The sequence below is a fragment of the Microtus oregoni genome, unplaced genomic scaffold, assembly GCF_018167655.1.
Source record: "Microtus oregoni isolate MIOR12 unplaced genomic scaffold, Mior012 000052F_003, whole genome shotgun sequence".
Lineage (NCBI taxonomy): Eukaryota > Metazoa > Chordata > Mammalia > Rodentia > Cricetidae > Microtus > Microtus oregoni.
In genome coordinates, this window is record NW_024543815.1 from 263,087 (window position 1) to 279,768 (window position 16,682).

The 16,682-nt window shown below is 45.9% G+C and overlaps 2 protein-coding genes across 2 annotated transcripts in view; both read left to right on the forward strand.

Annotated features, from left to right (window-relative positions):
* Positions 1-2,545, forward strand: part of LOC121437384 (small integral membrane protein 10-like protein 2A) — a 41,189-nt gene extending 38,644 nt beyond the window's left edge. Inside the window, exon 3 of the mRNA XM_041637269.1 lies at positions 2,417-2,545. The gene's annotated coding sequence lies outside the window, so the exon portion shown is untranslated. The remainder of the gene's footprint in view (positions 1-2,416) is intronic.
* Positions 2,546-15,698: 13,153 nt separating this feature from the next.
* LOC121437397 (heat shock factor-binding protein 1-like) lies at positions 15,699-15,972 on the forward strand (the record flags this gene model as incomplete). The annotated part of the gene is made up of 1 exon (XM_041637278.1): positions 15,699-15,972. A coding segment is annotated over exon 1 (201 nt), but the record flags the coding sequence as incomplete, so codon positions are not given.
* Between the last annotated feature and the right edge of the window lie 710 nt (positions 15,973-16,682).

The window sequence follows — 16,682 nt, forward strand, 5'->3', positions numbered from 1 at the left end:
TTAAAGATATCAACCCAAGAAGAGAAAAAGGGGCTAGAATAGACTACCTCAGTGGTCAACCAGCTCCTAGGGTCAGAATTTTGGAGCTGCTATACCCACCCCTTGTATCTCTGCTTCGGCTTTTTTTTTTTTTTTTGCTTCGGGTTTAAAAATAACATATCACAAAGCCCACTGAGGCACAAGCAAGCTTAAATTGTTATTACCTGAGATTTAGGGAGAATGATGGATCATCCTGGGCCATCCCGGGCTACATTATGAAATCTACTCCAAAGGAAACACACCATCCAGACTCCAGCTTTCTTTTTTTCCACCTTAGGATTTTTGAGAGAGGGTTTCTCTGTTTAGCCCTGACTGTCCTGTGACTTCCTCTGTAGAGTAGGCTGGCCTGGAACTCAGAGAAACATCTGTCTCTGCCTCCACAGGGGTAGAATTAAAGGCAAGTGCCACCACCACCTTACTCAGGATGTAAATTCTCCATCTCCTTCCCTCTTTCCTTCTTCCCATTTCTCCCCCACCTTCAGTTTGTTGAAACAGGGTTTCTTTGTGTAGCACTGGCATTCCTGGAGCAGGCTGGTAGAACAAGCTGGCCTCAAACTCAGAGATCTGAATGACTCTGCCTACCAAGTGTTGGTTATTAATTCGTGTATCAACAGTGTCCAACCAGACTGTCTTCACGAATTAAAATTAAGTATTTTACTGAAGCACTGTCTGTTTAACCTAAACATGTCTTTACATAAGTTTACCTTAACCAGTGAAAAATGATGTGTTATCCCTATAGTGGATAGTTTATCGGGGAAGCCTCATAGATATCCTGGCTATGAATTTCTTTCTGCCTGTCACTTTTTTTCTGAGGTATATTAATAACGTAAGCACTTTGGGTTCTTGTTTTACATTGACAATATCTTTGTATGTAACTCAAGCTGCCACTGAATTCAGTGTGGAGCTCACATTGGACTCAAGCTTACCGTGGCTCCCCGCCTACCTCACAAGTGCGGGGATTATAGATGCGAGACCTGGCAACCTGCTCATGAATTTTTAATAGTCTTAAGAGCTGAATTAGTGTCTTATTCAGCTTGGGCCGCCAGGGCATCTGAAAAATAATCTTCAGAGTGTTGGTCACTCTCAGCATCTTTAGAATGTGTTGCACGCCCTTCTTGCCTTGCAGACGTCAGGCCAAGCTGGTGTGTCTTCACATGCTTAGGAGAAGTTCCCCGAGTTCCCTTAGGATAAAGGCAAGAAATTAACTCATCCTGAGTTTGCCACCCCTGGACCTCATCTGACTGTCTCCCACTTAGCACATCTTTGGGCACTGCCACATTATCAAGCTGATATGAAACCAGACAAGCAGGAGTACAGAGGGGAGTGTTGCTTGAAGGACAGAGGGGTGAAGGTTGCCAGGCAGATTATAGGATGCACTCAAGATGACTATGCCATGTAAAGTTTTTTGTGCCAACCGAGTGAGGTGCACAACACACATTTCGCACTTGCATTTATATGGTCACTGTGGCACCAGGTAAGGAGGAAACATGTAGAGAAAGAGGAATATTTCTTGAGTCACCTGGCTCTATGGGACAGTAGCTGCTGGGTTACACTGGCAACCCTGCAAGTGCTCAGTTTCCTTTCATAAGCAAAATTACCATATTCATTATGTTGAGATATTCCTGTCATATCTCTGAGCCTAGCGGTCTCTGCATTTGTTCGGCTATTCTTCCCTTCTCTTTCCTTAAGTATTCAAAACCCAATTCTGCTTTTCACATTTCTTTGGGTTTGTTCCAAGGCCCTATTTTAATTGCTTCACAAGGTGGGTCGTAAGGAAATCATGTCATTTAACATGTTACTTTCTGTAAAAAAAAAAAAAAAAAAAAAAAAAAAAAAAAAAAAAAAAAAAAGCAAGACACTTGTAAATAAGCGTTTATTATGTGCTTTGCCTGACAACTGGCTTCATGCATGATGCATATTGTCAAACTTCCTCCTCTTCTCTCCAATTTTGGGAAATCATGTTCCTTTCTCTTATCTTTGGACACTGCCTTATATCGTATAGTACTGGTAAGCTTCTTCCCCCTCGTCTTTGTTCACACGAATGATCATCTCTTGGTTTCTTATGCAGCAGATTTAGAGACTCCCTGACATCTAACTCGCCTGATATCGATTGCCCTCTATGCCACCACTTCGATCTCTGAAAGGGCGGCCCTGTAGTCTGCTCTCTAATGTTTCAGGGACTACTGTCAGTGCTGAAAAGCATCCATATCTGCAGACTGAGAAAGAGAGTTCTTCACACAGAGACCAGAAACAGGGAAATGTGTGCACTGAACAGCTAGCTCCCAAGAGATGTTCACATCCTAGGGTCTGGGAAGGAAAACACAGCATCTGGCTAGGAAAGGGCTGTGAATATGTGCAGGACAATCCTACTCTCCAGTGATATGGAACTGCACCATCACCAAAAGATGCCAGGAATCCAGTACCTTCCCAGACTGTCTGACTCTTCCTCATTAGTACCTACGTAAGCCAAGTTCCTGTCTCTGTGCTTTAGGCCCCTACTGTTTCCAACCTTAAGAACTACTCCACAAGCAGTCGCCTGAGGCTGCCCAGAGACCTGCCTGTGCACTGGTGACAACCAAGTTTTGTTTTGTTTTTTTTTTCCAGCGCCAGCCTCTCAGGCTCTGCATTCAGGCGGGGCCCCGCCCACAGCCACCCTCCGCCAGGGCCCGCCTCCGCACACACGCACTTCCGGTGACGCCTGGGCACTGACAACCTGTGAGCTCAGCAGGCCCTGCAAAGCCCAGCGGACCCCGCCGAGAGCCCAGCGACTCTGCATAGGGTCCGGCGACCCCGCGACGAGCACAGCGGAGCAGGGGCAGCGCCATGGACCGGGTGAAGTTGATGATGGCCTTGTTAGCCTGGCCCGAACTGTCTCCCGATCGTCCCAGGAACCCCCTGCCATTTCCCGAGCTCTTTGATGGCGACACCGAACGCCTCCCGGATTTCATCGTGCAGACGGGCGCCTACATGTTGGTGGACGAAAAGATCTTCGACTGCGACGAACACAAGGTGACATTCCTCATCACCCGCCTCAAGGGCCCGGCCCTGGAGTGGGTGATCCCTTACATCGAGCAGGACAGCCCCCTGCTCTGGGATTACAGCGACTTCCTGGCCGAGATGAAGCGGGTGTTTGGTTGGGAGGAGGAGGACTTTGATGTGTACAGCTCGGAGGACGAGGACGAGGAGGAGGAGGAGGACGAGAACGAGGACGAGGAGGAGGACAAGAACGAGGACGGGAACGAGGACGAGGACAGAAACGAGGACGAGGACAAGAACGAGGACGAGGACAAGAACGAGGATGAGAACGAGGACGAGGACAAGAAGGAGGATGAGAACGAGGATGAGGACAAGAAGGAGGACGAGAACGAGGACAAGAATGAGGACGAGGACAAGAACGAGGACGAGGACAACTGATGGGTGCTCCGGGAGGGTGAGCCAGGGTCGCCTGGCGGGGGGTGGCCTCCCATCGCGCCCCCTCCTGCCTGTGCTTCCCGAGATCTCGCATGCGCGCCCCTGTCCCCTCCTGAGTCCTCCCTGCCTTTGTTCCAAGAATAGCTCTCTAGGCTTCTGCTGCTGCCCCTGTCGGGCCTGGCTCTGGAGAGCATGATGCCTCCCAGGGCTGACAGCCCAGCCCCTCCCAGGCACGTTTGGACACTGTCCTGGGCTCCAGCTGCAAGATGGACTCCTGTTACATAATGGACACATCACCCGCCGCCGGACACTGTCCACTGCCTCCTGCCTGGTGGACAGCCTGCACCCATCCGCCCACGAGGACTGCGCTGCCGCTGCCCCTTCACGTCCCTGCCCCCACCATCTGTGGAAGGACCACTGCCCTTAACTGATCTGGACTCATCTCACTGGGAGGTACCTGAGCTTCCCACAGCCCTGGACATTGATTTACCTTGAGCGGGACCCATTATCCCCCTGCTCCCAGAGACCTCTTGTCTCTCCTTTTGTCACGTGGACCAGTTCGTTTTCCCGCGAATCAATCCAGTTTTCTTTCTGAATTCGCAGCTGTCTCTCTGGAGTGTGTGCCTTTGTTCAACACAATAATCCCTGTGCTCTTTCCAGCTCCTCTGTTCTACTTGTACAAAAGCCTCTTCCTTGCTTTCAATAAATGTCAGATGCTGTTTCAAAAGAAAGCGAGTCTTCCTTGGTATAGCATCTAAAGGTCCCCACCCCCACCCTCCCAGCCCTGCAGATGTGCGCACACGTGATCCCTTTCTTGTTCAAGAGGTGTGCAAGGCCTGCTGCTGATTCTTCCCAAATACTGCAGAGGTTCGATTCTGGGGGTAGCCAGGCAGTGGGACCCTTCCTGACAGCCCAGTGTGCAGTCCCCCATGGTGGACATTTACGTTCTTCCGCAGCTGAGCCTAATCTAGTTTTCCCCATGGCAGGGTACAATGTCATAAAGGTGCCTTTTGATGAAATGGTTCCGTAGGACCCACAGAGAATAATAGCTAATTTCTAAATGAAGAAACCAAAAAAAAGCAAGATCTTGAAATTCTTTAACCCGTCATTCAGGGATCCAACAGAATTGGACTGGTGCTTCAGTGAAACCCTGATCGTGTATGCTATCTCCTTCCACAGGCAGTGAAGAACTGCGTTCCTACGTGTGCTTGCTCATTTGGGTACAGGTCTTACTGATGACGTCTGTGGTAATACAAGGCCCATTCCTCTAGTGGGCAGGGGAAAGTACTGTTAATGTTTCTTTGCTAATTCCTTTTATGTGTCATGTTAAAATGTGTCTACTACCTCTCATATTACTAGGAATATATCCCAATATTAAGTATCCCAGTAAAACAAGATAATCATTAAGTCAATTTTCAGTATATAAACACACTGCAAGCTGGGCAATGAAGGTGCTTCCTTTTTATCTCAGTCCTCTGGAAGCAGAAGGAGACAGATCTCTGTGAGTTCAGGCCAGCATGGCATACAAACAGTTTCCAGGACAGCCAGAGCGTTTACACAGAAAACAGATTTAGAAACCCTGCCTGTCTGGAAAAAACAAAAGAGCCAAACAAACCAACCCAAAACACGGTGCTTCTTTCTAACATGCTTGGTGATTTCCTGAGCATACACCAAGGAGCAGTCTGATAGGTTTGAACCTATCTTCATTTGAGCAGGTAAACGGTTTCTGTTCTCCCATGCCATAGTCCACATGGCTGTGCAGGAGTCTTTTTAGGTTATGTCATACGTTTTCTCAGAAACTGTAGCTCTGGTATCTTGTAATTTGAAATTTCCACAGGACAGAGGTATTATTCAACTCAAAGGGAGATTTCAAATTGAAATGGGGACTATGATATGCAAGGTTTGTAAATTGGTTAAAAGTAGGCTTGTAGATAGACCACACTATAGTTCTGAGGGTCTGGGTTAATCCCCAGTACCATTAGAAAATCAAAAGGGAATTCAGTTTGTGGGCTAATTAAAGGTGCCTGCATTCATCCTTGTTGAAGAGGTGTGAAGGCTGTTTGTGTGAAACAGCTTTAGTTAGATACTCCTGAGACAATCTGACAAATGTCCGGAAGCATTATACAGAATCTGGCATGTTTCCTGAGCTCTACCTGTCTTGTGAGGTGAGCAGGCTGCCTGTCAATCCTTGGGGTAATAGTAGTTGCCTCCTATGCTCTTCCCCAGCAGTGCTCTGCAGTGTCCTGTCTTCTACGGAATGGTGGTGACAGAGAATTTTTCTAGTTTACACGTGTCCTCTTACCCAAATTCTTTCCTTCTGCAGGTATCTTGCAGAGGGTCACGGTACAGGTAGAGGTAAACATGATTATGTAAATGTGGAGAAAAAGAAAGGTATCTGTTCAGAAGGTTGATGTGTGTTTTGCTTGCATGTATGTCTGTGCACCAGAGCTTGTAATGCCCACAAGGGAGAGAGGATGGTACCTGACACCCTGGATGGAGGTGGAGTTCCAGCCCCTGTATGCCACCATGTGAGTGCTGAGAAAGGAACCTGGTTCCTCTGGACAAGCACTCGGAGCTCTTCCCTGCAGGACAGTGTCAGACCCTTTTCTGTTAGGAAGGAGTTCCTCTGCTCTGCTTCACAGCCTCATGCTTACATTCTTTTCTCTCTGTTTTGAGATTTTATGTAGTTTTGTTTAATGTGTATTAGTGTTTTGAGGAATGATGATGATACATAAGAAACAGTCCAAACATTGTGAGACAATTCTTTCTGTACCCGAGTACCATCGCAGAGCCTGACAATGCTGATTTTGCCTTTGGTGAGGAGAGACTCCTGCCTTGTGGTAGAGAGTGTGCTTGAGGAAAGGATGGCTGGTGTGAGCTCCTAGTCCTGGCCTAAAACTGACCCTGTTCTGCACACTTTGCACGTCCCCCACTCTTCTTCAAGTCCTCCTGCTCTCCACCCTCTTTCTTGGCCCCACAGTGACCTATCCCACTCTGCTCAAAGGTCACTGCAATCCAGCAGCTCACTACCCCAGTACCTTCCGTAATCACACCCCTGCCCTCTGGAGCTCAAACCCCAGCCCAGCCTGGAACCTGTTAGCCTCCGCCTGTTGTGATTGTTTCTGTCTTTCAAGCAGGTTTCCCTGTGGTTAGAAAGAATACAGGCAGGGTCACAGCAGCTGGTGAATAGTAACAGAGGACTGGGCCTGTGAGATGACTCCATGGATAATGACACTTGCCACCAAGTGTCACAACCTGAGGGTGAGCCCGAGATATCATGTGGTGGAAGGAGAGTGCCACGTGTTCTGTGGCATGCGCACATATCCTCTGTCTCTCTCTCTGTCTCTCTCTCTGTTTCTCTCTCTCTCTCTCACACACACACAAACACACACAAATATAAAGAAGACAAATATAATAAAGCACAAATTGTGTATGAAAATAACATTATATACTTTTGAATATGCATTAAAATATTCTTTTATGCATTTGCTTCTTTTTATTTATTTGCTTGTAGCCTGCACACTCCTCATGTGCAGGACAGAGGACATCTTGGAGCAGTCATTTCTCTCCTTCCACCATGTGTGTTCCAGGGGTTGAAATCACGTTGTCAGGCTGGGCAGGGACCTTTATGTGCTGAGCCACTGCACCAGCCCTAAAGGAACATTCTTAAGACAGACTCCTGAGACTGATGTCTACAGTAAAGAGCATGTAGTCGCTTGCCTGTTGTGACCTGTCAGGACCTCTGCCCGGAAAGACTGTGTTCCAAACTGCTTTCCCATAAGCAGTGTGTGGAAATACATATTTATATCTGATATTATTAAAATTTTAAGATTCTGATTTTCACTCTGAAAGTTCTGATTTGGGCTTTTAGAGACAGGCTCTTACCCTTGAGGGGCTTGATGCTGTTGTGTAAGTCCAGGCTGGCCTCACACTTGTAGCAACCGACTGGCCTCAGTCTCACAACTGCTGGGAGTATACGCATGTTCTATCAGACTTGCTTTAATTTCAACGAACGTAAAGTATCCCTAACAAGTCTTTTTCTAGGAATAAAGTGTCTCTCTTGTGTGGGGCACGGTTTTTGGTGTACCTTTTCTGTCTCCAAATGGATAAGACTTGCAGAAGTTTGCCATTTCTCCTTGCCTCTCCCTGTCTGCTGCACCAATTGGAACATTTATAGTTCTATTCTTACCCTATCCTGGCCCCCCAAATCACGGGAATGGAGCACATATGAAAACAGCACAGGACCCTAGCTCTGGTGGCACACACCTGTAATCCCAGCACTTTGGAGCCTGAAGCAGGAGAGTTGCAGGTTTGAGGACCAACCTGGCTTCCATATTATGGATGTCATTTCAAGAACGGTCCACATGGGTTGAGAAAAGGTACACCAAAAACCGTGTCCCACACAAGAGAGACACTTTATTCCTAGAAAAAGACTTGTTAGGGATACTTTACGTTCATTGAAATTTGCTGTGTGAAAGTCCCTGCTGTGCCAACATGAGGACCCGACTTTGGTTCCCCAGAGACAATGTCAAAGTCAGACATTTCGCACAAGTGCCTGTAATTCTAGCATTCCTATAGGAAAGGAGAGGTAGATACTGGTCAATATCCTGGAGCCACAAAAGGGTTCGCTTAGTGTGCAGTGTGGAAAAGCTTCAAAGAGAGCCTGTCTTGTCACCTCAGGTCACCATCTGTCTTCCTCTGTTGATGGTGGGAGCGGTGAGCTGCGGCCCAGCCTCCGCATGGCTAGCTTAGCCCCAGAATAATTACATGGAAACTGTATTCTTTTAAACACTGCTTGGCCCATTAGTTTCAGTCTCTTATTGGCTAGCTCTCACATCTTGATTAACCCATTTCTAATGAGTGTAGTACCACGAGGTGGTGTCTTACCGGGAATATTCTTAACCTGTGTCTATCTCAGAGAGGAGAGCTATGGCGACTGCCTCACTTCCCTTCTTCCCAGTATTCTGTTCTGTCTACTCCGCCTATCTAATTTTCTGTCCTATCAGGGCCAATGCAATTTCTTTATTAACCAATGAAAGTAACACATAGACCCTCCTTCATCATTCCACATAAGCACTGTTGTACAAACAAGCTTGTGTGCACACACACGGATATAATACTCTCTCTCTCTCTCTCTCTCTCTCTCTCTCTCTCTCTCTCTCTCTCACGCACACACACACACACACACACACACACACACACACACACACACGTCATGATCCAGCTGCCCTCACTCCCCCTGACTGACAGCAGCAGAACTTCCTTGTGGTCTGTAATTGACAAGAATGTTTGTGTTCTTTCTGGCCACAGAAGCAGTAGAGGTATAAAAGGTTGCTGGGCATAATAAAGTTTGCTCTTCTTCTACCTGAAAAAAAGCCTCTGTGTGTCAATCCTGGTACCACCCCTCCCCCCCATGCCAGTCTTAGCTATCCAGGCTGTGCTGGCTGGAGCAAGTGGAGGTTCCACCAAGATTTGGAAAGTGGGGATTCGTGAACGGGGTCGCTCAGTCTGAGGAGCATATTGGGGAAGGTAAAGTGTTTTTATTTTTCATCCCCAGAGATACTCTGAGGGACATCCTCCAAAAGAAAAGCAAATATAAAGAGGCGGGAGGGTGAATTGAAAGGCCTCAAAAAGTAACTGAAACTCTTAAAGCAACAAGGCACGGAAGTAACAAGGAAGACAGCCAAAGATTTTGTACAGGAGGGGGTTGAAATGTTCCAGACTGGGAACAAGTCAAGTCAGATTAAAAGGAGTATGTGTGTCTTCATCCCCAGAGATGCTCTGAGGGATGCTCTCTGGAAGATTGGCCAGTAGGAAAGAAATAAAAAGGAGGCAGGAAGGTGAATTGAGGGCCTCAAAAGATAGAATGTGTCGAGATATGTTATTGTGTTGATTGTGTTGTCTTTTGTGTTCTGGACTGGAGAAAGACATTTGATTCTGGGAACTGCTGAGAAAGGTATTTTGGCTTTAAAATACAGGCCTAAGGATTTGATGCTTTGGAAAAGAGGTTCTGCTTTTGTCTCCACAGAGGATGAGAACCTGTGGATTCATTGCAAATTTATGTGGTTTGAATCACCGAGAACCCCTGAAACACTGATGTAAAATACCTCCAAGAATACAGCACCCCTGCTCAGCAGGAAGTAGTCAGACAGGTTGATGACGATGCCCAAACTCCCTAAAAGATTGTTAAAGTGGGGCTCCTTCAATGATTCGAGAGCAGGAGCAGGAGCAGCGAGCCTGCTTCCCTGAGTTCTGCTCCACTCCATGCAGCAGTTTGGATCCAGAGAGAGTGCGGCTGGGGCCAGAAGGCAGCTGGAGCAGAGCTTTGCCACCACAGCTACTGCTGCCGGACTTGCTCTCTCACAGACTGTGCAGACGGCTGAGACTGTCAACCAGCTTGCTGAAAGAGTCAGCAATGCTTTGGACATATTCAGTTGGGCATATTAACCTTAAACCAACAAGTGGCTCTGGTTCAGGAGCAAGTGAACTATCTTTAGACTTTTCAACAATTAATCATGTTATATGTGTTACTCATGGCACTGTAATGCATGCTTCTGCTACTGTTATGAAACTCAACCATCATATGAGAGGGATTTGGAATACTGCTTTTGTTAATTTTAGCACCCAGTTAGTGCATGCTAGATGGTTGCAGCGCTGTTCTGGCTCATTGGCGCTGTCAGTCCTGGGGATACTTGGTTTAGGGCTATGTGTCTGGGTAGCCACGGATGGGCTATACTTTGGGGGCAGGATGCCACCTAAGACAGGGAATATTAGAGGGCTATTCCCCACGACAGGCAAGGTATTATAAAATAAAATGGGGGGAGTTGTTGTGATCCAGCTGCCCTCACTCCCCCTGACTGACAGCAGAACTTCCTTGTGGTCTGTAATTGACAAGGATGTTTGTGTTCTTTCTGGCCACAGAAGGAGAAGAGGGATAAAAGGTTGCTGGGCAAAATAAAGGTTGCTGTTCTTCCACCTGAAAAGAAGCCTCCGTGTGTCAATCCCGGCACCCCCGCCAGTCTTGGTATCCAGGCTGCGCTGGCTGCAGCACACACGCGCTCACACACACACACACACACACACAGTGAGAGATCACCAGTAATGTGGCCCAAGTTAGCACTTAGGAGGTGGATACATGAGGATGAAGATTTCAAAGGACTGTGGGCATAGTGTCGCAGGCCTTTAATCCCAGCACTAGGGAAGAAGAGGCAGGCAGATCTCTGCATTTGGGGCCAGCCTGGTCTGTGTAGTATGGGTCTCTTGTTCCTTTGTTATCTGCTCCATTTATTGCCTTTGGTCTGAATAGCCCAGTGTTTTGTTAATTGGCTGGTTTTTTGGTCAAGTAGGGTTTTCTCAGCTGATGTTTGTGGGGGTTTGGGTAACTAGATCCAATATATTGTCAGGTTCTTCTGACTAATGTAGACTTTACTTGTGCCTATAGGGTCTGTTCTTCCAACTCCATCTCCTGCTCCCTCCCCCTTCCTCCCACTCCATCTCATCCCCATCCAGTCGTCAGAGAATGTAAGGCTTTCCAAGAGGAGTCAACAAAGTCTAGCACATTGCTTTGAGGCAGGACCCAGCACCTCCACCCTCTATAGCTAGACTGAGAAAGATATCCCTCCAGAGAGAATGGGTTCCAAAAAGCCAGAACAAGCAGTAGGGACAAATCTTGGTGCCACTGTCAGTGGCTGGTATGCGAGGTTTTTTTTATGTGTTGTTTTTATTGGTTAAAGAATAAAGAAACTGCTTTGGACCTGATAGGGCAGAACTTAGGTAGGTGGAGAAGACAGAACTGAATGCTGGGAAGAAGGCAGAGTCAGAGAGACGCAATTGATCTTCTGCCTGAGATGGACACTGGTTAGAATCTTGCCAGTAAGCCACAGTCACGTGGCAATACACAGATTAATAAAAATGGGTTAAATTAAGATGTAAAAATTCACCAATAATAAACTAGAGCTAATGAGCCAGGCAGTGATTTAATTAATACAGTTTCTGTGTAGTTATTTCGGGGGCTAAGTTAGCTGGGCAGCAGGGATAAACAAGGGGCCCCGCTCCTTGTAACAAATGGCCTCGCAGTCTGTCCCAGACAAACAACTGTCACCCACATTTGGAGGGCCTAGTTTACTCCTGTGCTGGTTCCCTCGCTGTCTGACTGGACTCAATGAGCTCCCATAGCTCAGATAAGCTGTTTCAGTGGGTGAACCCATCATGGTCTTGACCGCTTTGTTCATACTCTCACTCCTCCTTCTCTTCAAATGGACTTTGGCAGTTCAGTCCAATGTTCTGCTTTGGTTCTCTGCATCTGCTTCTATAAGTTGCTGGATATTCATCAGTCTGACTACAGGGCAAGGCCAGTCCAGGCACCCTCTTCACTATTGCTTGGGGTCTTAGCTGGGGTCATTGTTGTGAATTCCTGGGAATTTCTCTAGTGCCAGGTTTCTTGCTAGCCCCATAATGGCCCCCCCAATCAAGATATCTCTTTCCTTGTTCTCCCTCTCTGTCCTTCCCCCCACCTCTACCATCCAGTTCCCTCAAGTTCTCCTCCTCCCGCCCCTTCTCTCCTCCTCCTCCCTTTCCACCTTCCCTTCTCCCCCCACCCCCACGCTCCCAATTTTCTCAGGAGACCTTGTCTATTTCCCTTTCCCAGGAGGAATCTATGTATGTTTCTTTTAGGGTTCTCCTTGTATTTAGCCTCTCTGCACTGTGGACTATAGGCTCATTATCCTTTGTTTTACAGCGAGTATTCACCTATTGAGTGGGTACATATCTGTTGTGCCTGCGCTATGGGACAGTTTGAGAGTTGGGCATAGGGCTGGAGATTAAAGAACACAAGAAATGTGGGTCATTTGTGAAGAGAGAATGCAGAATGCCATTTATTCAAGCTTAGAGAAAGCCTTATATACCTAACTGCTGCACAGTGGAAACCTCCAGGCAGGTGGGAAATTACCAGACTCAAAACTGAGCAAATAACTCCTCTGTAGCTAACTACCAGTGTGGACAGACAGGAACAAACAAGACGTTTTGCCAGAAACTGCAAGCTACTCTCAATATGAACCGTGGGAGGAGGGGTAGAACTGTGGGCCCTACAGGTCCCCCTTTATTATAAATTACATAACTAGGCCTGTCTTAGGTGCAGTGGAAATCAGGCAACACCCGTTGCCTGTCATAGGAAAGTATCCAGGTCAAAACATATTTCCTGTCTTAGGTTGGGGCAGCCCCCCAAAAACCTTTCCCATCATTGGCTCACTAGTCACCCATCGCCACGTTCAGCCAGATTTGCACTGAAAGATCCTCCGGAGCAATAGCTAAGAGGACGTGCCGAGTGGTGAAATTGACCTGAACTTGCCTCTGGCTCTGGCTCTATAAAAACATGAAGATGATAAAGGCTCCAGCACACATAAGCATTCCTAAGGAAGCTGTGCCTGTCCAATCCTTAATGGGTCTGCCCACAAGTTGGAGTCCCTTAAGTAAGGTCTCAGCACTGGTGAGGGGAACTCTGGTATTATTAACTAGAATAATCTCATGAGCCAATTTGTGCATAAGATTAAGAAATTGTGCACTCCAGGGTCCGCGAATAGCAGCATTAAGCATTTTCACTGTATCCTTTAAGTTTGTAACCTTAGCAGTGGTAACACATATGTAATGAAATGAAGGGGAACAGGATAGCATATGAGCTTCCCTGAGTAAGTCTATTTCTTCTTGAACCACAACCAGTTGCAAATTTAACTGCACTATTCCTTTGTGAATATAGCTATTACTATCATTTTGAGTGGCCAAGGTATTTGTGACCTGCCCCAATAAGGTATCCACCATGCTAGCAGTAGCAACTGACTGACAACTCCAGCAGCCGTAGCTGCCATGGAAGCCACAGCCAAAATATATTCTTGCTCGATGCAGGATGAGTTGATCATCACGGGATGTGTTTACAGGTAGAGGAACAATCCTTGGCACTCGGACAACCACAGCCAGCTACTCAGAACCCCAGTAACTCTTCAGTTGACCAACCTGCTCAGAACAGTTTAAAACTCCAGAAATATCAGCAGGATGATCAGCAACAGTAAAAAAACAGGGGGGGGGGGGCAGTGACACAAACTTCTGCCTGGAAAGTACAATTTTTATCTTTTCCATTTTGATGAATCCTCAGAGTGCAAAAACTAAGATAAGCTTGAGGCCCCCAATCTTCAAAAGCAGACAGCACAGCATGTTGCATGGGGTTACAGTAATGAAAATGCCTGCTGTCCTTGGATTGATTTTTGGCTGGTGGCTTGAGATCCTACCACCATAGATCTGTCTGGGACAAATTAAGAGTCCAGCGGGAGGTGGTAATGCACTCAGCCCATAGGATGGAAAGACTTCAATCATAACTTAAGGGCCCAGGCCAGCAACCACTGACTGGAGCCGCTGGGTGAATTCTGCTAATAAAGTATACCTTGAGACCTGCCACCGAGGCATTGTTGATCACAAGGCAACCACTTGCAGCAATGGAGGTAGGCTCATGAGGTTCCTAATTTTCTCAAATCACAGGACTTCAGCTAAATTCTAAATCCTCATGATATTATTTTGGGTTGTATCCAAAGGCACAGCGGGTTTACCTGTGCCAAAATTGGTAGATAAAAAATAGGGCCACACAGAGCTATCCAATCCCACCAGCATCAAAAACAGAGGATTCTTTACCTGTGCCCATCTGATCTCTTGGCTCTGCAAAGCTGCATCCAATCACTGGGTGTAAGGTTGACTTCCACAAAGGATTTTTTAAAGCCACAGTAAAGGAGGCATGAGTGCCACGGGCCATAATTTCTTCTTTTAATTATTTAATGTCTTTAAAGGCCAAAGTATTATGCTGCCTGATTTGCTGTCCTTGCAGACCAATAACCTCCACAACAAAATAAATTTGCCTCTCTTTACTTAGATTATTTAGTCTATCCTGGATTTCTCGAATTTCCGCCTCTATGTCAATAGGGGCAGAGGCAGCAGCAAAAGAATTTGAAGCAGCAAGAAATGAATTCTGCCACGGGGGTCTTATGGACACATCTCTGTTTGCTTCCTTCCTTTTCTCTCTTCCAACTTTTTTAACAGTACAATCTCCCTTTCTAAAGTCTCTTCTTCCTCTTCTATATCCCTTTTAGTACTTTTAACTTCCCCCTCCTCAAAGCTCTTAATAGACTTCACAGATCCTTCATCCTGAATCTCCTCAAAGGTTTTGGTCAAATTCTCTAATTGTTCTGTCACTTTTACATTATCACTGAGAAGAGCATCTTTGACTAAACACCATAACAAAAATGTTGTTTGGGAAATTCTTCTAGTCCTCGCTCTTTTAAAGCTTTATGAAGGTCAGCTTTTACCTGCTTCCAATCAAGAATATTAAAACCCCCTGCTTATGGAAACCAGGGACTAAATTCTAAAACTGTCTTAATGAACTCTTGTGCTGTCTTGGTTTTAATAGACCTTGTTTCATGAAAAGAACTATCAACTGGTCAGTCAATACTTAAACAGAATTACTAGCACCCATCTTCAATTCACCCTCACCATCAATATCTTACCTGCTGGCCAGCCTTCTGAGGGCGCTCTCTCAGGAGTCCCTACTTCCTGATCTCGCTGGTGGCCTCCAACTGTAGTGTCTGTGCAACAGGACAGTTTGCGAGTCAGGAAAGGGACTGGAGATTAAAGAACACAAGAGACGTGGGTCATTCGTGAAGAGAGAATGCAGAATGCCATTTATTCAAGCTTAGAGAAAGCCTTATATACCTAACTGCTGCACAGTGGCCATCCCAATGGCAGGTGGCAAATTACCAGGCTCAAGACAGAGCAAACAACTCCCCTGTACCTAACCACCAGGGTGGGCAGAGCGAGCACAGGAACAAACAAGATGTTTTGCCAGAAACTTCAAGCTATCCTTGATATGAACCCTGGGAGGAGGGGTAGACTTGAGGGCCCTATACATACCATGTTCACCTTTCTGGGTCTGGGTTACCTCACTCAGGACGTTTTTTTTCTAGTTCCATCTATTTGCATGAAAATTTCAAGATGTCATTGCATTTACCATTGAGTAGTACTCCATTATGTAAATGTACCACATTTTCTTTACTCATTCTTCAGTTGAGGGGCATTTAAGTTGTTTCCAGGTTCTGGCTATTACAAATAATGCTGCTATGAACATAGTTGAACAGATGCCCTTGTAGTATGATTGAGCATCTTTTGGGACACCCTGAAAGCAGTGCTAAAAGGAAAGTTCATAGCACTAACTGCCTACATACAGAAAGTGGAGAAATAGAGTGTAGGCAAGGGTTCAGAGACATCGCTGCCAAGCTGGGAACCAGGGAGATGGCCGAGACAGACCCCAAGACCATGCAGGACATCACCTTGGTGCTGGAGACGCTCCTGCGGCAGATGCAAGACAAGTTTCAGGTCATGTCCGACCAGATCATTGGAAGGATCGATGACATGAGCAGTCGCATTGACAACGTGGAGAAAAATATCTCTGACCTCATGTCCCAGGCTGGAGTGGAAGAACTGGAAGGCAAAAATAAAAACAAAGAAAACAATACAAAAAAATCAATTAAAAAAAAGAGCTGGTTCTTTGAGAAAAATCAACAAGATAAACAAACCCTTATCCAAACTAACCAAAAGGTAGAGAGAGAACATCCAAATTAACAAAATCAGAAATGAAAACAACAGACACTGAGGAAATTCAGAGAATCATTAGGTCATACTACAAAAACCTGTACTTCATAAAATTAGAAAATATAGAAGAAATGGACAATTTTCTGGATAGGTACCATATACCAAAATAAAATCAAAATCAGATGAAGAATTTAAATAGACCTATAACCTACAAAAGAAATAGAAGCTGTCATCAAAAGCATCCCAACCAAAAGAAGCCCAAGAACCAATAGTTTTAGCACAGAATTCTAACAGAACTTCAAAAAAGAGCTAATACCTATACTCCTCAAATTGTTCCACATAATAGAAACAAAAGGAACATTGCCAAACTCTTTCTATGAGACTACAGTTACCCTGATACCGAAACCACACAAAGACTCAACCAAGAATAAGAATTACACACCAATCTCCCTCATGAACATTGATGCAAAAATACTGGCAAATCGAATCCAAGGAGATAACAAAACAATCATCCACATGATCAAGTCGGCTGCAGGGCTGGTTCAACATACAAAAAAATCTATCAATGTAATCCACTATATAAATAAACTGAAAGAAAAACATATGATTGT